The following is a 23,294-nucleotide window of genomic DNA, read 5'->3' as shown; positions in this document are numbered from 1 at the left end:
AGACCTGAAAATAGCTGTGCAGCGACGCTCCACATCCAACCTGACAGAGCTTGAGAGGATCTGCACAGAAGAATAGGAGAAACTCCCCAAATACATTTGTGCCAAGCTTGTAGCGTCATACCCAAGAAGACTCAAGGCTGTAATCGCTTCCAAAAGTGCTTCTTCAAAGTACTGAGTAAAGGGTCTGAATACTTATCTAAATGTTATATTTCTAGAAACCTGTTTCTGTTTTGTCATTATGAGGTATTGTTTGCAGATTGATGAGGGGGAAAAAATAATTTAATCCATTTTAGAATAAGGGTGTAACGTAACAAAATTTGCAAAAAGTGAAGGGGTCTGAATACTTTCCGAATGCACTAGATATTATAGTGCTGTGCTATTCTCCATGTTTTGTGTTTATTGGAGTGAAGCTGAAAAGTAGGTTACACCTCTTCTAAAAATGCATTCTTGCTCTACCTCCCAACAATCCACACTGCCAGAGAACTACAAAATACAAGTAGAACAGAGCGTGATTGACCTGTAAAGCAACTCAGAGTATGGCTGAATAACTGCCTTTACTCCTGAATGTTAAATTGATAATTTTCCACCTCCACCCTAGAGCTTCACCACACACAGGCACAGTGAACCCCAAAGGACATCCATAAATTGAGCGTGTGGCTGATGGCATCCAAGTACACAGCAAACATGCACACACCCACACACATATACACACATAGACACACACACACACACACACACACACACACACACACACACACACACACACACACACACACACACACACACACACACACACACACACACACACACACACACACACACCCCTCCAAGAACTGTATAAGACAGGTATACAGTGGGGGAAAAAAGTATTTAGTCAGCCACCAATTGTGCAAGTTCTCCCACTTAAAAAGATGAGAGAGGCCTGTAATTTTCATCATAGGTACACGTCAACTATGACAGACAAAATGAGGAAAAAAAATCCAGAAAATCACATTGTAGGATTTTTAATGAATTTATTTGCAAATGATGGTGGAAAATAAGTATTTGGTCAATAACAAAAGTTTCTCAATACTTTGTTATATACCCTTTGTTGGCAATGACACAGGTCAAACGTTTTCTGTAAGTCTTCACAAGGTTTTCACACACTGTTGCTGGTATTTTGGCCCATTCCTCCATGCAGATCTCCTCTAGAGCAGTGATGTTTTGGGGCTGTCGCTGGGCAACACAGACTTTCAACTCCCCTCCAAAGATTTTCTATGGGGTTGAGATCTGGAGACTGGCTAGGCCACTCCAGGACCTTGAAATGCTTCTTACGAAGCCACTCCTTCGTTTCCCGGGCGGTGTGTCTGAGATCATTGTCATGCTGAAAGACCCAGCCACGTTTCATCTTCAATGCCCTTGCTGATGGAAGGAGGTTTTCACTAAAAAATCTCACGATACATGGCCCCATTCATTCTTTCCTTTACACGGATCAGTCGTCCTGGTCCCTTTGCAGAAAAACAGCCCCAAAGCATGATGTTTCCACCCCCATGCTCCACAGTAGGTATGGTGTTCTTTGGATGCAACTCAGCATTCTTTGTCCTCCAAACACGACAAGTTGAGGTTTTACCAAAAAGTTCTATTTTGGTTTCATCTGACCATATGACATTCTCCCAATCCTCTTCTGGATAATCCAAATGCACTCTAGCAAACTTCAGAAGGGCCTGGACATGTACTGGCTTAAGCAGGGGGACACGTCTTGCACTGCAGGATTTGAGTCCCTGGCGGCATAGTGTGTTACTGATGGTAGGCTTTGTTACTTTGGTCCCAGCTCTCTGCAGGACATTCACTAGGTCCCCCCGTGTTGTTCTGGGATTTTTGCTCACCGTTCTTGTGATCATTTTGACCCCACAGGGTGAGATCTTGCGTGGAGCCCCAGATCGAGGGGAGATTATCAGTGGTCTTGTATGTCTTCCATTTCCTAATAATTGCTCCCACAGTTGATTTCTTCAAACCAAGCTGCTTACCTATTGCAGATTCAGTCTTCCCAGCCTGGTGCAGGTCTACAATTTTGTTTCTGGTGTCCTTTGACAGTTCTTTGGTCTTGGCCATAGTGGAGTTTGGAGTGTGACTGTTTGAGGTTGTGGACAGGTGTCTTTTATACTGATAACAAGTTCAAACAGGTGCCATTAATACAGGTAACGTGTGGGGGACAGAGGAGCCTCTTAAACAATAAGTTACAGGTCTGTGAGAGCCAGAAATCTTGCTTGTTTGTAGGTGACCAAATACTTATTTTCCACCATAATTTGCAAATAAATTCATTAAAAATCCTACAATGTGATTTTCTGTATTTTTTTTTCTCAATTTGTCTGTCATAGTTGACGTGTACCTATGATGAAAATTACAGGCCTCTCTCATCTTTTTAAGTGGGAGAACTTGCACAATTGGTGGCTGACTAAATACTTTCTTTCCCCACTGTAGGTCACATTGGCCAAGTGCTGAAATCGATTAATTGAGGGCTTGTGACGCTGTGCGCCATGTGTTTCTCTGTGTGAGTGGGGAGACATGAGGACGGCAAGGGGACAGTAGTGTGACAGGGTGACAGGAGGGGGGGACAGGTCCCCTAGGGGTCTCCTCTCTTTCTCCTTTCCCTCAAATAACCTTTCTGGTCCCTTGATCACGTCGCTGACGGTTTCCGATGAGTATTTCATGAGCCATTGTGATTTAAAAAAGAAAAGAAGCCACTGCCGTCTCGCTGCCATTTTGCCCTTACGGCCTGAGATGTGTGATATGGAATACGTATTATGTGTACACACTAGGGTTGTGCGGTATCCAGATTTTCATATCGTCATACAATTCTTCTCTCAACCTGCTAACTAAATATGCTAACGAGTGCAAACCAAAATAAATGAATGTAGAGACTCAGAGCTACAAAATGGTATATCATACACTGTAGTTGAGGAACCTTTGGGAAAGTAATTAAGCTATGAAAGTTGCTAAACTTGTAACCCCACTTTTGAGAAAAAAAGCCCTTGATTGTTTGGTACACCTACTGGAGAGCTCTTCTTTGTCTACACCTATTCAGCATCATTCATAACCTCTTAAGCCTTAGCCACACATCTCTTAAGGATTCATATGTGAGGCCATGTGCTAAACAGTACGGTAGTGTAGTAAACAACCAAAGATTTCAAGACTAAAAGTGGTGAAAGTAGTAGCCTACAATGAGGAAAAACTCCAAGTAAAAATACACTTTATCTAGTCCTTCGCCTATATCCTAATCTGACTAGTGCAGGTCATGTAGTTCCTCACCTTACCGTCTCTGGTAAATACACTATATCAAATAAAATCAAAATTTGTTCGTCACATGCACAGGATACAGAAGGTGTAAACCGTACAGTGAAATGGTTACTTGCATATAGAAAGTGTCCTATCCAGATACAAATATTGTATAAATATTTTATAATTATTAGATGATGCTTACCCAGACACACTTGTCTAAATTGATGGGTCATGAAATAAATGCTATAACCACCCCCCAGCCACATCTAGCTAAGTGGATGGGTCACTATTGTCTAGACATGTACACATGTTCATGAAATAAAATAGATGGCCTAATCACCCCAGACACACTTGTCTAAATTGATGGGTCATGTGAAATAAATTATATAACCAACCCCCAGTCAGTATTGTCTAGACATGTACACATGTTCATGAAATACAATATATGGCCATAATCACCCCCAGACACACTTGGCTATCTTTATGGGCAATGTAATTATCTGGTGAAGTGGAGTCTTTTGTTCAGACATGTACCTAGCTAGCTAGCTAAACAATGAACCATTATCCCAACCCATACTACTAGCAATATAAACGGATTGTCATAGCTAGCCACCATGCATGAAAAGCTGTAGTATGAATCTGCAGGTAGCTAAATCTAACCATCTAGGTTCAACGTTAGCTAGCTAGCTAACATTAGGCTATAACTGGATTTCTATGATACGAATAAAGTTACTACACAGATCATACACGTAATGTTAGCTAGCGAGCCAGCAAGCTAACGTTCGCTAGCTAGCTAACAGTACGTTTTAACATGCAATGAAAATGACTTTCTGACAAAATTAGAAACGTATATTATCTGAAAATGTAGCTAGAATCTTACCCGTATACATTGATGAATGCTTCACAGCAGACTGGAAACCCATTAACTAAGTAAGACGTCTTGTTGTTTTCGTTTTGTTTGTACAGCTTGTTTGGCCCGCGTTGTCAAGTCACTCCGGTTCACGCTGACCGTGTGCAGAAAGTAGTCCATCACAACTTTTTCCCACTGAGTAAGGATTATCTACACATCTTATTTTATAGACAGAAGCATGCTACATGGCAGACCAATCCAAACTCATCTCTCGGCATGTCCAGCCCATCCATTATCTCAGCCAATTATGGCTAGCGGGAAGGTTCCTGTCTTTTTCCGTGGCTAAACCAACTAGGCTCGTAATTTAACAATTTCATTTGTATTTGAAGATGGCATACATGTTTGTTAAGGCACATGACAGTTCACATGTTCCAGAAGGCATTTCTGGCCAAAAACGCATTTTGATTTTAAAAAATGTTCAAATACCTCTCTGTGAAGTATTGACGTGCGACATACTGTATGCCTAGCTTCCTAAAACGGGTCACATGATGCTCCGTCACCTTATTAATTCAGCTACTTACTTAGATAGCAAGTTAAAGTTAGGGGTGGTGTTAACTTAGAATTCTGAATTTTTCACGCATATCTTGCTGCGCTTTTTAAATGAATATCTAAAAAGCTTCTTACTGTAATTTCTGCTCGGCATCAGACTAATTTTGGGCTTCAGTTGCACTTCTAAACTCGGATGAGAATTCACAAACAGGCATTCTATCAGCAGACAGCACTCTGACTGATGTGTAGCTACTTTTCTCTGGTACTTTTCTCAGTGTAGCCAGCCTAATTTTCTCCGGTAAAATGCAAGATGAACTTAGGCAAAACATTAGGAAATGTAGCTGGCTACATTTTTTCTATGATAGGCCTAAACATTAGAAATATGATGGCCATGCATCGTTTTAGCAAAAAATACCTTGTTTTTTCATTGTAAGCTCATTTACATGTGTTGCTGCCAGCCAAATAGCGTTGCACTTCTGTTGTCATCTGATAAAACAATGAAGCTATTTTCTGCCAAATGTGTTGCAGTAATGTATTTTCTGTGAAGGAAAACTATAGTTGCACGTCCCTGATCACTCTATTGAAGTAAAAAAACACTGCTGACTTTCAATATAAAACGCGACCCCTGTCAATACACAGCTGGACTCACCTGCTCTCGCTTTCTCCCGTTGTGCTATTTACAAACAAACACCTGACTGGCTCAACTGTTCTGCGGAACTACGTAAGTGTCAAAATGTTAAATAATGTGACAGGTGAAAGGTAGAACGTGATCTGCTTTAACTCCTAACGCATTGCCTCCACCCCAATGGACATTTATTTATTCATCACTGCTACGGTGATGATGTATATAGTTATATTTCATTTATTTTATTTTATTACCATTTTCATTATTTTATATAACTTGTTGGAGCTTGGTGCCTAAGATTTTCACTGTACCCTGCAATCACACCTGCAACATTGTACAATGACTATTAAACACTCTGAATGTGAATCTCTGAAGTTGACTGCAGGTATTTACTTAAAAAATAGCTACAAATATTAAAATGTATTGAAAACTTCAAAGAAATAGTTTCAACGGTTTTGACAGCATTGAAAAACCATCCTGTGGCTATTTCCAAATACCCCGGTATATGGTATATATGGTATACTGCCCAAGCCTAGTACACACACACACACATATACACACACACACACACACACACACACACACTTGTTTTTCTATCCTCGTGGGGGACCTAAAATTGGTTTCCATTAAAAATCCTATTTTCCCTAAACCTAACCCTAACCCCAGTGTTTTCCATTAGCGCCGGCTTTCGGCTAATAATTTTCCACTTCATATTGACTAGGCTGCTTTTCATTTAAAAGTTTAAATTCGCTAGTCCGTCGAGCCCTCTCCCGCTAGAATGAACGATATTCATCTTCTAGCAATCTATTGATAGGATAGGCGCCTGTCAGTCACAAAGCGATCAATGACAGGGAAACGCAGCAGAGAGGAAGAGGCGAAGCGAGAGGTTTCACTCTCGCCAGAATCTGTCCAAAATAAGCCCAATGCATTTCTATGGGCTTATTTTGGACCTAAACTTGTCGCCTGCCTTCCCGCCTTTGGGACAACAACTCCGATTGTTAGGGTGGAGACATTATATGCATTTCTCTTTTTCAGTCTAATTTCTTTACACGGAGGAGGAGAGAGCATGATGCTTGTGAAATAGCACGTCCCTTGTAAGTGGGTCGAAATCCAGTAGCCTAATTGTTGTTTTCTTATGCATTAATTTTCTTTCACGTGTTTCACATAGCCAGCCACGCGTAGTCGTGGCGCCAAGTAGGCTATTTACTGATTTGACAACTGAACAGCAAGTGTTGACTAGTTTATAAAAGGTGTCGGACTGACTGAATAATGTCAATCACCAATATCCCTTTGCCATTCATAAATCTTGCAACTTGGTTAAATGTCCAATTGTCCATGGTATCACATCGGGACAAGTAAACCAAAGGATTTCCTAGTTTTCCTTTCCAAGGACGTCAGAGCTTGTCAAGTTCATCTTAACCTCCCCGCCCCACACCCACCAAAAAAATAAGTAAGAAAGATTACAATGAAAAAGTACGGTAGGCTCATTTGATGCTCTCAAATGTACTTTATTGTTACATTATTACAGGAAGAAAGTTTTAAAAAGCACACACAATCCATACACTGAATTTCCAACCCCCATCACCCCAAGACAACAGGTGCCACAAAGTGGTTTACAGTAATCTTACAGTAATTCAGTTAAGAGCCTTACATGACATAATAATGTTTGCCACTATTGCTATAAGCATTTAATGATTGTATGAGATGCAAATATTTTTATGATGGATGGAATGGTTATTGCTTTATGATGTTTCTTTATAGTAATGGATTATTAGAGAAAAAATATCAAAGGTATTACCAAAAGTACTTTTAAATGTACTTTTAATTTCAAACTGTACGAATTGTTTTACCCAAAAATCAATCTATCATAAAATCAAAGAAAAGTAAATGCATGGTGAATTAGCGGTAAAAGAGTAACACCGCTGACTCAAGCATCTGTTTTGATACACTAAAGCCTATATGGGTCCCATAGCCATTCCAGGCAAAGCCAGTGAAATCCCCACACTGAAGAGGGTTACCCTCAGGGAAAAACCCACCGCCTCCAATACAGTAGTGTTCAACATTACCGCTTTTGGGTTTGACCCCAGAGCAGATGGCTGTGGCCGCCCGTTCATGGTTTATGGCTCTGAAACTGATGAAGCCTCCCTCAATCTCCCCTCCAGAGTAAGGGCCGTAGAACATTTTGGTGGACTCTTTGTCCCCGTGGTCATACACTATGGGAATGGAGGGTCCATTGTCGGCCAGGTGTGCCCCAACGTTGTACTCGACCGGGTAGCGGTGGAAGAGGTTGTACAGGTTTCCCCCGTACAGATGGAGGAAGCGCCTGTCAGTGTGGTAGCGCATGATGGCAGCCAGTTTCCAATGGTTGACCGGAGTGTTGTTGGGAACGTGCCAGACTGACATGTCTTCTGCTACGATGTCGTAGTAGCCAGGATTCTTGAAGTCGTCATCCGTGGCTCCCTCCACTGTTCCGAAGGTCTTCCTGTTGGCCCAGTTGCCTTCCCCTTGTGGCCAGTTGGCGTTGTTGCCCTGCTGGCTGGTCCAACGATCACCCACCGTGCATTTCCCGTATATGTTGTCCTCGTGCACGCTTGCCACCAGAGTCCAGCCGCCGCCCGCTGTGGTCATGTCGCAGAAGGTCTGGTACACCACCCCAGTAGCTGTGGTCAAGTAGTACAGACCATTCTCAGATTGACCATATACGTTTTTAACTTCCTTGCAGCTTCTAGCAATGAACTGAGCCCTATTTCTTATCTCATCAACTTTGGCAACTTTTGGAGCACTTGTCGGTCCAATCTTCTTTACAGGATCAAGCGGTGAAGTGTTTATGGATGACGTCTGAAATGCCATCAGTAGCGGGATCGTCAGCAGAAAAGCCTGGTACATCATGTCTGTTGTAGTGAGGTTTCAGTGAGGATCTGTTGAACGTTTGCATCCTTGAGGTACTTATATATGTTAAGTCCTTGGCAATGCTCCAATATCAATGTTTGATAAAGCACATGTGCTTTTAACAATGACACCTGGCAAATGTGGTCATGTGCACTCATGTCGAAAGGATCTTTGCACACCTTGTGTACAAAGATTAAGAAACACTGAAGTGATCATTTAGGTGAAGGACAGCCCATATTAAAATAGCATGTAGGCAGGAGCCCATTTGTTTAATCTTCATACATGGGTATGTCAACTAAATCAAATATTTAGGTGACAATCTATTTTAAGATGCACATATTAGCACATATACAGTGCATTGGGAATGTATTCAGACAACTTGACTTTTTCCTGATTTTGTTGCATTACAGCCTTATTCTAAAATGGATTAAATACAATAAATAATTTCATCAATCTACACACAATACCCCATAATGACAAAGCGAAAACATATTTCTAGACATTTTTGCACATTTATTAATAATAAAAACCGAAATACCTTATTTGCATAAGTATTCAGACCCTTTGCTATGAGACTCGAAATTGAGCTCAGATGCATCCTGTTTACATTGATCATCCTTGAGATGTTTCTACAACTTGATTGGAGTCCACCTGTGGAAAATTCAAATTGATTGGACATGATTTGGAAAGGCACACACCTGTCTATATAAGGTCCCACAGTTGACAGTGCATGTCAGAGCAAAAACCAAGCCATGAGGTGGAAAGAATTGTCCGTAGAGCTTCGAGACAGGATTGTGTCGAGACACAGATCTGGGGAAGGGTACCAAAAAATGTCTGCAGCATTGAAGGTCCCCAAGAAAACAGTGGCCTCCGTCATTCTTAAATGGAAGAAGTTTGGAACCACCAAGACTCTTCCTTGAGCTGGCCGCCTGGCCAAACTGAGCAATCGGGGGAGAAGCGCCTTGGTCAGGGAGGTGACCAAGAAACCGATGGTCACTCTGACAAAACTCCAGAGTTACTCTGTGGAGAGGGGAGAACCTTCCAGAAGGACAACCATCTCTGCAGCACTCCACAAATCAGGCCTTTATGGGAGAGTGGCCAGACGGAAGCCACTCCTCAGTAAAAGGCACATGATAACCCGCTTGGAATTTGCCAAAAGGCACCTAAAGGACTCAGACCATGAGAAACAAGATTCTCTGGTCTGATGAAACCAAGATTGAACTCTTTGGCATGAATGCCAAGCGTCACGTTTGGAGGAAACCTGGCACCATCCTTACGGAGAAGCATGGTGGTGGCAGCATCATGCTGTGGGGATGTTTTTCAGCGGCAGGGACTGGGAGACTACTCAGGATTGAGGGAAATATGAACGGAGTAAAGTAAAGAGAGATCTTTGATGAAAACCTGCTCCAGAGCTCTCAGGACCTCAGACTGGGGCGAAGGTTCACCTTCCAACAGGACAAGGAACCTAAGCACACAGCCAAGATAATGAATGAGTGGCTTCGGGACAAGTCTCTGAATGTCCTTGAGTGGCACAGCCAGAGCCCGGACTTGAACCCGATCGAACATCTCTGGAGAGACCTGAAAATAGCTGTGCAGCGACGCTCACCATCCAACCTGACAGAGCTTGAGAGGATTTGCAGAGAAGAATGGGAGAAACACAGAGCCATTTGCTTGCTAACATTGAACCTGGTTGGTTAGCTACCTGCAGATTCATGCAGGGTAGTAAAGTCATGAGTTGGGATTATGGTTAATTGTTTAACTAGCTAGCTAACGTTAGCTGGCTGGCTTGCTAGCTAAAGTTACATGTATAATTTGACACGTTGTTTACCTAGCTAGGTTAATTGTTTACCTAGCTAGCTAGCTAGCTAGCTACATGTTTTAACAAAAGAGCGCAGAATAACTGATGAATTTACGAATGCACAACACCCGTTGAATATGGCCGGTGTCAGTAAACGTCAGCAAAAAAGCGTAATGAAATTGTTGGCAGCAGCACAGTTACAGTCACCAATGCTCTGGATAACAGAGAAAAACAGCCTAACTAGCTCTGCTAGGGCGAGTAAAATGGTCAGTGGGGCGCTGGTTAGGCTGTTTTCATATTATCCAAACGTAAACAATGAACCATAATCCCAATTTTGTGTCTGGAAGTAGCTAGCAAGCTAGCCAATGTTAGCCAGTTAGCTTGGGTGCTTGACTGCTGTTGTGAGGTCAGAACGCTCGGATCAACCCTACTCATCGGCCAGAGTGTCAAGTGTGCGCTCTGAACGCTCCGAAAGCGAAATTTGATGGGTGGGGCTAAAGCTTAAGGGGGTGTGAAAGATGCTGAATAGGTGTAGACAAAGAAGAGCTCTTCTGTATGTACCAAAACATTCAAAGGCCATTTTCTCAAAAGTGAGATTACAAATTTATCAACTTTCAAAGCATAATTACTTTCCCATTGTTCCCTTAAATGCAGTGTATGATATATCATTTTGTAGCTCTGTCTCTGCTTTTATCCAATGTAAAAAAACACAATTTCAAATGTTGCTACATAAGACCGAATCAAGGCAGTCAGTCACATATTTGTATTTAATAGAGAGCAAGTTACACAATAAACAGGCTCTTAGTAAGCTGTCTCAAAGTGGGACTGATAAGGACATAGTACCTGAAAATGTGTACCCTATTCTAAAGTGTAACCATATTTTTACTGAAGAAATATTGTCCAGAAATGACCTCATTGGACAGAAAGGGGCACACCGCCCCACACCCATGAGCAAAAGCATGTAATGTTTGCCTCAAACAAAAGATTTGTGTAGTTTAATGAAATAAGACATTGATTAATATTATATCATATACGCCATACAAGCCAACATTCAAGTCAACATTTTATGTAAAACATTTAGCAACTAAACGTCCAAAGTGTATCTTTAAATCACAATGACAACTTTAAGGACATACGTGACCATAAAGGACTAATTGAGAATCATATCTTGTCAGGAAATTAGAGAAAAGTTTACTGAAGGTGTCGTGTCTATACGGTGACCGCTATTCTCAACCCCTCTACAAACACATAGAACATATATAATACTCTCCCTCACTGAACCATAGGCTAAACAAATACATAGACTAATCAAATGCAAACACTCCTTCACTGAACCATAGACTAAAGAAATACACATTCTTTTTTATCGTCACTTTCCAAATACATATAAATTACTTGCAGCAAGTCCTAATAGACGGCAAACATTCTACAAAAATTCTTCCTTTCAGGAAAATTATATGTTTTTGCTCATGTGTGGGGAGATGTGATGTGCCCCTTTCTTTCCAATGTGGTCATTTCTGGACAATATTTCTGCAAGTAAGAATAAGGTAACACTTAAATATAGGGAACACATCTTAAGGTACTATGCTTTTATTAGTTCTACATTGAGAAACCTTACTAAGAGTATGTTTCTTGTTTAACTTGCTCTTTATTAAATACTAATGTCTTTATTATGACTAACAATGAGGTTATTAAGAATTGGCCAGTAACACGTGACTTATAATATTTGAATAAGAAACCACTTAAGGCCTAATGTATGGCTAGTAAAACATTATAAAAGGCTTATTAGCTACTTCTATACATACTTATAAACTACAAATGAGTGGCTAATATGTGCACCTTAAAATAAAGTCTTAAGATTTGGTGACAATTAATTTTATTAGACACTAATTTGAAGTTTATAAGTGTTTATACAAGTAGTTAATAAGGTATTTATTATATGTTATTAGCCATATATTAGGCCTTTATTAATTGTTTTATTTTTCAAACATTATAAATAATTTGATATTGGCCAATCCCTTTTAACCTAATTGTTAGTCATAATAAAGACATATTAGTATTTAATAAATTGCAAGTTACACAATAAACAGAGTCTTAGTAAGCTGTCTCGATGTGGGACTATTAAGGACATAGTATCTTCAAATGTGTTCCCTATTCTAAAGTGTAACTATATTTTTTATTGCAGAAATATTGTCCAGAAATGATCTGATTGGACAGAAAGGGGCACACCTCCCCACACCCATGAGCAAAAGCATGTAATGTTTGCCTGAAACAAAATATTTGTGTAGTTTCTTGAAATAAGACATTGATACATATTATATCATATTCACCATACAAGCCAACATTCAAGTAAAAATGTTATGTAAAGAATTAGCGACTAAACGTCCTTAGTGTATCTTTAAATCACAATGACCATTTTAAGGACACACGTGACCATAAAGGACTTATTGGGAATTATATTTTGTCATATCAATGTTGTGATGTTGATGTTACCAGGAAATGAGAGAAAAGATTACTTAAGGTGTCGTGTCGATATGGTGTCGGCTATTTTCAACCCCTGTACGAACACATATAACATATATAATACATATGCAAACTCTCCCTCACTGAACCATAAGCTAAACAAATACAAAGGATTTTTTTTTGCGTCACTGTCCAAATACATGTACTTGCAGAAAGTCCTAATACATAGTGGACATTCTTATTTAAATATACTCTATGGAAGTGTATTACATCATGAAACTACTCAAATTCTTAGCTTCAGGAACATTATACACTTTTGCTCATGTGTGGGGGAGATGTAATGTGGCCTTTCTATCCAATGTGATCATTTCTGGACAATATTATAACAATATTATAAGAATAAGGTAACACTTAGATATAGGGAACACATCTTAAGGTACTATGCTTTTATTAGTTCTACATTGAGAAACCTTACTAAGAGTATTTTTATTGTGTAACTTGCTCTTTATTAAATAATAATATGTCTTTATTATGACTAACAATGAGGTTATTAAGAATTGGCCAGTAACACGTGACTTATAATATTTGAATAAGAAACCACTTAAGGCCTAATGTATGGCTAGTAAAACATTATAAAATGCTTATTAGCTACTTCTATACATACTTATAAACTACAAATGAGTGGCTAATATGTGCACCTTAAAATAAAGTCTTAAGATTTGGTGACAATTAATTTTATTAGACACTAATTTTAAGTTTATAAGTGTTTATACAAGTAGTTAATAAGGTATTTATTATATGTTATTAGCCATATATTAGGCCTTTATTAATTGTTTTCTTTTTCAAACATTATAAATAATTTGATGTTGGCCAATCCCTTTTAACCTAATTGTTAGTCATAATAAAGACATATTAGTATTTAATAAATTGCAAGTTACACAATAAACAGAGTCTTAGTAAGCTGTCTCAACGTGGGACTATTAAGGACATAGTATCTTCAAATGTGTTCCCTATTCTAAAGTGTAACTATATTTTTTATTGCAGAAATATTGTCCAGAAATGATCTGATTGGACAGAAAGGGGCACACCTCCCCACACCCATGAGCAAAAGCATGTAATGTTTGCCTGAAACAAAATATTTGTGTAGTTTCTTGAAATAAGACATTGATACATATTATATCATATTCACCATACAAGCCAACATTCAAGTAAAAATGTTATGTAAAGAATTAGCGACTAAACGTCCTTAGTGTATCTTTAAATCACAATGACCATTTTAAGGACACACGTGACCATAAAGGACTTATTGGGAATTATATTTTGTCATATCAATGTTGTGATGTTGATGTTACCAGGAAATGAGAGAAAAGATTACTTAAGGTGTCGTGTCGATATGGTGTCGGCTATTTTCAACCCCTGTACGAACACATATAACATATATAATACATATGCAAACTCTCCCTCACTGAACCATAAGCTAAACAAATACAAAGGATTTTTTTTTTGCGTCACTGTCCAAATACATGTACTTGCAGAAAGTCCTAATACATAGTGGACATTCTTATTTAAATATACTCTATGGAAGTGTATTACATCATGAAACTACTCAAATTCTTAGCTTCAGGAACATTATACACTTTTGCTCATGTGTGGGGAGATGTAATGTGGCCTTTCTATCCAATGTGATCATTTCTGGACAATATTATAACAATATTATAAGAATAAGGTAACACTTAGATATAGGGAACACATCTTAAGGTACTATGCTTTTATTAGTTCTACATTGAGAAACCTTACTAAGAGTATGTTTCTTGTTTAACTTGCTCTTTATTAAATAATAATATGTCTTTATTATGACTAACAATGAGGTTATTAAGAATTGGCCAGTAACACGTGACTTATAATGTTTGAATAAGAAACCACTTAAGGCCTAATGTATGGCTAGTAAAACATTATAAAAGGCTTATTAGCTACTTCTATACATACTTATAAACTACAAATGAGTGGCTAATATGTGCACCTTAAAATAAAGTCTTAAGATTTGGTGACAATTAATTTTATTAGACACTAATTTGAAGTTTATAAGTGTTTATACAAGTAGTTAATAAGGTATTTATTATATGTTATTAGCCATATATTAGGCCTTTATTAATTGTTTTATTTTTCAAACATTATAAATAATTTGATATTGGCCAATCCCTTTTAACCTAATTGTTAGTCATAATAAAGACATATTAGTATTTAATAAATTGCAAGTTACACAATAAACAGAGTCTTAGTAAGCTGTCTCGATGTGGGACTATTAAGGACATAGTATCTTCAAATGTGTTCCCTATTCTAAAGTGTAACTATATTTTTTATTGCAGAAATATTGTCCAGAAATGATCTGATTGGACAGAAAGGGGCACACCTCCCCACACCCATGAGCAAAAGCATGTAATGTTTGCCTGAAACAAAATATTTGTGTAGTTTCTTGAAATAAGACATTGATACATATTATATCATATTCACCATACAAGCCAACATTCAAGTAAAAATGTTATGTAAAGAATTAGCGACTAAACGTCCTTAGTGTATCTTTAAATCACAATGACCATTTTAAGGACACACGTGACCATAAAGGACTTATTGGGAATTATATTTTGTCATATCAATGTTGTGACATTGATGTTACCAGGAAATGAGAGAAAAGTTTACTTAAGGTGTCGTGTCGATATGGTGTCGGCTATTTTCAACCCCTGTACAAACACATATAACATATATAATACATATGCAAACTCTCCCTCACTGAACCATAAGCTAAACAAATACAAAGGATTTTTTTTTAGCGTCACTGTCCAAATACATGTACTTGCAGAAAGTCCTAATACATAGTGGACATTCTTATTTAAATATACTCTATGGAAGTGTATTACATCATGAAACTACTCAAATTCTTAGTTTCAGGAACATTATACACTTTTGCTCATGTGTGGGGAGATGTAATGTGGCCTTTCTATCCAATGTGATCATTTCTGGACAATATTATAACAATATTATAAGAATAAGGTAACACTTAGATATAGGGAACACATCTTAAGGTACTATGCTTTTATTAGTTCTACATTGAGAAACCTTACTAAGAGTATTTTTATTGTGTAACTTGCTCTTTATTAAATAATAATATGTCTTTATTATGACTAACAATGAGGTTATTAAGAATTGGCCAGTAACACGTGACTTATAATGTTTGAATAAGAAAACACTTAAGGACTAATAAATGGCTAATAAAACATTATACATTTACATTTACATTTTAGTCATTTAGCAGACGCTCTTATCCAGAGCGACTTACAGTTAGTGAATACATTTTTTTTTTTTTTATACTGGCCCCCCATGGGAATCGAACCCACAACCCTGGTGTTGCAAACGCCATGCTCTATCAACTGAGCTACATCCCTGCCGGCCATTCCCTCCCCTACCCTGGACGACGCTGGGCCAATTGTGCGCCGCCCATGAGTCTCCCGGTCGCGGCCGGCTGCGACAGAGCCTGGATTCGAACCAGGATCTCTAGTGGCACAGTTAGCACTGCGATGCAGTGCCTTAGACCACTGCGCCACTCAGGAGCTCGATAAAAGGCTTATTATAAAAGGCTTATTAGCTGCTTGTATACCCACCTATTAACTACAAATTAGTGGCTAATATGTGCACCTTAAAATAAAGTCTTAACCACGTTTTTAACGTTGTGCAATTGTCTGGTAAGAGTGCCCTGTTATCTATATCATACAAGTTAAGCCATCTGAAGATAGATATGTAGAAACTAAACACTATAGCTCAGTCTTTCCCCTAAGTAATTTTTCAGGCAGGGAGCAAAGACCCCCTCATCCCTGTGGTAACAACATTGTGAATGGAAACCAATAGAAGCCAAAGTCTTTGAAGCAGGAAATTATATAGAGTATATATACGGTACCAGTCAAAAGTTTGGACACACCTACTCATTCAAGGGTTTTTCTTTATGTATACCAACCCTACCTTGTCACAAAACAACTGATTGGCTCAAACACATTAAGATGGAAAGAAATTCCACAAATTAACTTTTAACAAGACACACCAGTTAATTGAAATGCCTTCCATGTGACTACCTCATGAAGCTGGTTGAGAGAATGCCAAGAGCGTGCAAAGCTGTCATCAAGGCAAAGGGTGGCTATTTGAAGAACTTTTTTGGTTACTGCATGATTCCATATGTGTTATTTCATAGTTTTGATGTCTTCACTATTATTCTACAATGTAAAAAATAGTAAAAATAAAGAAAAACCCTTGAATGAGAAGGTGTGTCCAAACTTTTGACTGGTAGTGTATATAGTGCTATTTCTATTTATATACAGTGAGGGAAAAAAGTATTTGATCCCCTGCTGATTTTGTACGTTTGCCCACTGACAAAGAAATTATCAGTCTATAATTTTAATGGTAGGTTTATTTGAACAGTGAGAGACGGAATAACAACAACAGAATCAAGAAAAACGCATGTCAAAAATGTTATAAATTGATTTGCATTTTAATGAGGGAAATAAGTATTTGACCCCCTCTCAATCAGAAAGATTTCTGGCTCCCAGGTGTCTTTTATACAGGTAACAAACTGAGATTAGGAGCACACTCTTAAAGGGAGTGCTCCTAATCTCAGTTTGTTACCTGTATAAAAGACACCTGTCCACAGAAGCAATCAATCAATCAGATTCCAAACTCTCCACCATGGCCAAGACCAAAGAGCTCTCCAAGGATGTCAGGGACAAGATTGTAGACTTACACACGGCTGGAATGGGCTACAAGACCATCGCCAAGCAGCTTGGTGAGAAGGTGACAACAGTTGGTGCGATTATTCGCAAATGGAAGAAACACAAAATAACTGTCAATCTCCCTCGGCCTGGGGCTCCATGCAAGATCTCACCTCGTGGAGATGCAATTATCATGAGAACGGTGAGGAATCAGCCCAGAACTACACGGGAGGATCTTGTCAATGATCTCAAGGCAGCTGGGACCATAGTCACCAAGAAAACAATTGGTAACACACTACGCCGTGAAGGACTGAAATCCTGCAGCGCCCGCAAGGTCCCCCTGCTCAAGAAAGCACATATACAGGGCCGTCTGAAGTTTGCCAATGAACATCTGAATGATTCAGAGGAGAACTGGGTGAAAGTGTTGTGGTCAGATGAGACCAAAATCGAGCTCTTTGGCATCAACTCAACTCGCCGTGTTTGGAGGAGGAGGAATGCTGCCTATGACCCCAAGAACACCATCCCCACCGTCAAACATGGATGTGGAAACATTATGCTTTGGGGGTGTTTTTCTGCTAAGGGGACAGGACAACTTCACCGCATCAAAAGGACGATGGACGGGGCCATGTACCGTCAAATCTTGGGTGAGAACCTCCTTCCCTCAACCAGGGCATTGAAAATGGGTCGTGGATGGGTATTCCAGCATGACAATGACCCAAAACACATGGCCAAGGCAACAAAGGAGTGGCTCAAGAAGAAGCACATTAAGGTCCTGGAGTGGCCTAGCCAGTCTCCAGACCTTAATCCCATAGAAAATCTGTGGAGGTAGCTGAAGGTTCGAGTTGCCAAACGTCAGCCTCGAAAGCTTAATGACTTGGAGAAGATCTGCAAAGAGGAGTGGGACAAAATCCCTCCTGAGATGTGTGCAAACCTGGTGGCCAACTACAAGAAATGTCTGACCTCTGTGATTGCCAACAAGGGTTTTGCCACCAAGTACTAAGTCATGTTTTGCAGAGGGGTCAAATACTTATTTCCCTCATTAAAATGCAAATCAATTAATAACATTTTTGACATGCGTTTTTCTGGATTTTTGTTGTTGTTATTCTGTCTCTCTCTGTTCAAATAAACCTACCATTAAAATTATAGACTGTCTTTGTCAGTGGGCAAATGTACAAAATCAGCAGGGGATCAAATACTTTTTTCCCTCACTGTATATTTTATTTTTTTATTACCATTTTCATTATTTTATTTAACTTAGTCCTGCATGTTGGAGCCTAAGATTTTCACTGTACCCTGCAATCACACCTGCAACCCTCTGTATGTGACTATTAAGCACTCTAAATCTGAATCTTTGAAGTTGACTGCTGGTATTTACTTAAAAAAATGCTACAAATATACAAATGTATTGAAAAACTTCTAAGAGATAGTTTCAATGGTATTGACAGTATTGAAAAACCATCCCGTGTCTATTTCCAAATACCCCGGTATACGGTATATACGATATACCGGCCAAGCCTAGTAAACACATGCGTGCATGTGCGTGTTTCTATAGGCTTATTTTGGATTTAAACTTGTGACCTGCCTTCCCGCCTTTGGGACAACAACTCCCATTGTTAGGGCGGAGACATGAGTATCTGGTCATTATATACAGATCTCTGGTTGCAGTCAAATTTCTTTACACGGAGGAGGAGAGAGCATGATGCTCATGAATTTGTACGTCCCATAATGTAAGTGGTAACAATGAGTCGAAATCCAATAGCCTAATTATTATCCTGAAAGAAACGGAAAAAAACCGGAAACCTGGAACATAACGATGAATTATAATTTTTTGATAATGTGGGCTATTTACTTAATTTTTCTGTTTTAATAAAATACATAATTTATAGAACAAACATCATTGCCACAATTCTTGCAGTAAAATTGTAAATAAGACTTTAATCTCAAGAGAGGACAGGTTAAATGTTAAAAAAAGGTTTAATGTTCTCTTTCTAAGAAAATAGTCCTGATCATATAGGCCAATACCTAGACAATATCCAAAATAACTAACAATACACTGAATTCATACTTTTTCTGTAATTTAAATTGTAAAGTCATGTCTTTCTACACAATACCACAACTCATTTTTCCAATCTGGGAGGTAAACTCGATAAAGTATTCAATAATTCCGCTGTGTATTTCAGATGGAATCAAGCCATTAGAATGTACCATAGGCCACCAAAATAGAGCTCCTTCAGCCAAAAACTGTGAACCGCCTGGCTAGTTTTTCATTTTGCTGGCTACTTCATGTACACTACATGACCAAAAGTATGTGGACACCTGCTTGTCGAACATCTCATTCCAAAATCATGGGCATTAATATGGAGTTGGTGCCCCCTTTGCTGCTCTCACAGCCTCCACTCTTCTGGGAAGGCTTTCCACTAGATGTTGGAACATTGCTGTGAGGACTTGCTTCCATTCAGCCACAAGAGCATTAGTGAGGTCGGGCACTGATGTTGGGCGATTAGGCCTGGCTCGCAGTTGGCATTCCAATTCATCCCAAAGGTGTTAGATCGGGTTGAGGTCAGGGCTCTGTGCAGGCCAGTCAAGTTCTTCCACAGCGATCTCGACAAACCATTTCTGTATAGACCTCGCTTTGTGCACGGGGGCATTGTCATGCTGAATCAGGAAAGATTTCCCTTCACTGGAACTAAGGGGTCTAGCCCGAACCATGAAAAACTGCCCCAGACCATTATTCCTCCTCCACCAAACTTTATAGTTGGCACTATGCATTCGGGCAGGTAGCACTCTCTTGGCGTCCACCAAACCCAGATTTGTCCGTCAGACTGCCAGATGGTGAAGCATGATTCATCACCCAGAGAACGTGTTTCCACTGCTTCAGAGTCCAATGGCGGCGTGCTTTACACCACTCCAGCCAATTCTTGTCATTGCGCATGGTGATCTTAGGCTTGTGTGCGGCTGCTTGACCATGGGAACCAATTCATGAAGCTCCCGACGAACAGTTGTTGTGCTGAAGTTGCTTCCAGAGGCAGTTTGGACTCGGTAGTGAGTGTTGCAACCGAGGACAGACGATTTGACAAACTGACTTGTTGGAAACATTGAAAGTCACTGAGCTCTTCAGTACAGGCTATTCTACTGCCAATGTTTGTCTATGGAGATTGCATGGCAGTGTGCTCAATTTTATACACCTGTCAGCAACCGGTGTGGCTGAAATAGCCAAATCCACTAATTTGAAGGGGTGTCCACATACTTTTATGTATTTAGTGTACTTGTGGAAAACACTGTAAGCCTAACCCTAATTCTAACCCTAACCCTAAACCTAACCCCTATGTTTAAAATAGCCTTTGTCCTCGTCGGGATGTGGTAAATTTCCCCACGAGGGAGAATTTCCCTTGTTTTACTAATCTTATGGGGACTTTTGGGGATTTCAGGTCCCCACGAGGATAAAAGAACCACACACAAACACACACACACACACACACACACAAACACACACACACACACACACACACACACACACACACACACACACACACACACACACACACACACACACACACACACACACACAGAGACCACTGATATGGAATGAGCTTCACTTCCATCAGCTAGATCAGGACACTGCAATCTATCCAGCAGATTGAGGCTGTCAAGAATACAGGGGACAATTAACTGTGTGTGCTTGCATGTGGGTTTGTGCGGGCTTGTGTGCGCGTTTGTGTGCGTGTTTGTGTGTGTGTTTTTGTGTTTTGTGTTTTTGTTGTTGTCTGTGTGTGACTGCTGCAGCCAATCAAGTGTCATATTAGTCTGCTGGGCCACTGGTAGTTTCTGATGAAAACTGTGGCAGGGCCTGCATTTTAATACAGGGAAGATGGTTACCCCGAGGACAGGGAAGACCGTATGAAACTGCTATGGAAATGTAGATGGTCTTCTTTGTGATGTTTTAGCCAGCAGGGTAAATGTAGATGGTCTTCTTTGTGATGTTTTAGCCAGCAGGGTAAATGTAGATGGTCTTCTTTGTGATGTTTTAGCCAGCAGGGTAAATATAGATGGTCTTCTTTGTGATGTTTTAGCCAGCAGGGTAAATGTAGATGGTCTTCTCTGTGATGTTTTAGCTAGCAGGGTAAATGTAGATGGTCTTCTTTGTGATGTTTTAGCCAGCAGGGTAAGTGTAGATGGTCTTCTTTGTGATGTTTTAGCCAGCAGGGTAAAGCACTATGCTGTGACTCAGAACCATCTCCATAGAGAAATATCATATCTGGCATAGGCATTAGGTATGAGAAGTGTGTGTGTGTCCGTGTCGGGTGGAATTGTTAATCCATTTAGGAAATTCCAAAGAACAGGCAGAATAAATTACACCCAATGTATGTATATGGAAAATAATACATTTTGTTTTGTAACCCTGAAATGTTTTTCTTTCAACTCGCCAAATAGAGACATTTAAAATGATCACTCTTTGAGAATAACTGTTCCAGAAGCGAGATGCGCATCACTTCGCAGTGGCAACTTCTTTCATTTGTAAAAAAAATTCTGTTATATTTTATTCTGTTATATTACTTTTTGTTACTATAAAATAGGTGTCTTGACTGTGATAAGGGCTCGGGAAATAAGAGTGTCTTGTGTGCTAAATTAATAAAACAAGGCTATGTCATTGCACGGCCATTGGCTTCAACAAGCAAGCACCACTGCTGAGGTTACTGCCTTTTCTTAAGACAGTTGATATTACGGTTTCAATAAATTTACCTTAAATGGCACTTGCTTTTTTATTAACTGAGTGGACAAAACATGAGGAACACCTTCCTAATATTGAGTTGCACCCCCTTTTGCCCTCAGAACAGCCTCAATTCATCGTGGCATGGACTCTACAAGGTGTCGAAAGCATTCCGAAGGGATGCTGGCCCATGTTGAATCCAATGCTTCCCACAGTTGTCAAGTTGGCTGGATGTCGTTTGGGTGGTGGACCATTCTTGATACACACAGGAAACTGTTGAGCATGAAAAACCCAGCAGCATTGCAATTCTTGACACACTCAAACCAGTGTGTCTGGCACCTACAGTGAGGGAAAAAAGTATTTTATCCCCTGCTGATTTTGTACGTTTGCCCACTGACAAAGAAATGATCAGTCTATAATTTTAATGGTAGGTTTATTTGAACAGTGAGAGACAGAATAACATCAAAGAAATCCAGAAAAACGCATGTCAAAAATGTTATAAATTGATTTGCATTTTAATGAGGGAAATAAGTATTTGATCCCCTCTCAATAAGAAAGATTTCTGGCTCCCAGGTGTCTTTTATACAGGTAACGAGCTGAGATTAGGAGCACACTCTTAAAGGGAGTGTTCCTAATCTCAGTTTGTTACCTGTATAAAAGACACCTGTCCACAGAAGCAATCAATCAATCAGATTCCAAATTCTCCACCATGGCCAAGACCAAAGAGCTCTCCAAGGATGTCAGGGACAAGATTGTAGACTTACACAAGGCTGGAATGGGCTACAAGACCATCACCAAGCAGCTTGGTGAGAAGGTGACAACAGTTGGTGTGATTATTCGCAAATGGAAGAAACACAAAATAACTGTCAATCTCCCTCGGCCTGGGGCTCCATGCAAGATCTCACCTCGTGGAGTTGCAATGATCATGAGAACGGTGAGGAATCAGCCCAGAACTACACGGGAGGATCTTGTCAATGATCTCAAGGCAGCTGGGACCATAGTCACCAAGAAAACAATTGGTAACACACTACGCCGTGAAGAACTGAAATCCTGCAGCGCTCGCAAGGTCCCCCTGCTCAAGAAAGCACATATACAGGGCCGTCTGAAGTTTGCCAATGAACATCTGAATGATTCAGAGAAGAACTGGGTGAAAGTGTTGTGGTCAGATGAGACCAAAATCGAGCTCTTTGGCATCAACTCAACTCGCCATGGTTGGAGGAGGAGGAATGCTGCCTATGACCCCAAGAACACCATCCCCACCGTCAAACATGGATGTGGAAACATTATGCTTTGGGGGTGTTTTTCTGCTAAGGGGACAGGACAACTTCACCGCATCAAAGGGACGATGGACGGGGCCATGTACCGTCAAATCTTGGATGAGAACCTCCTTCCCTCAACCAGGG

The 23,294-nt window shown here is 39.8% G+C and overlaps 2 protein-coding genes across 7 annotated transcripts in view; one reads left to right on the top strand and one right to left on the bottom strand.

The window, feature by feature from the left end:
* LOC121586539 (receptor-type tyrosine-protein phosphatase U) overlaps positions 1 to 23,294 on the top strand; it is a 293,456-nt gene that overhangs the window by 41,314 nt on the left and 228,848 nt on the right. The window lies entirely within an intron of this gene.
* On the bottom strand, positions 6,771 to 8,189 carry LOC121586540 (intelectin-like). The gene has a single exon (XM_041903297.1). The coding sequence runs from the start codon at positions 8,169 to 8,171 to the stop codon at positions 7,182 to 7,184; it is 990 nt and encodes a 329-aa protein (XP_041759231.1). The 5' UTR covers positions 8,172 to 8,189; the 3' UTR covers positions 6,771 to 7,181.

The sequence above is a fragment of the Coregonus clupeaformis genome, chromosome 17 (genome assembly GCF_020615455.1).
Source record: "Coregonus clupeaformis isolate EN_2021a chromosome 17, ASM2061545v1, whole genome shotgun sequence".
NCBI classification, from domain to species: Eukaryota; Metazoa; Chordata; class Actinopteri; order Salmoniformes; family Salmonidae; genus Coregonus; species Coregonus clupeaformis.
The sequence above is the reverse complement of the archived record's forward strand: the minus strand, read 5'-3'. Positions and strand labels throughout refer to the sequence as shown.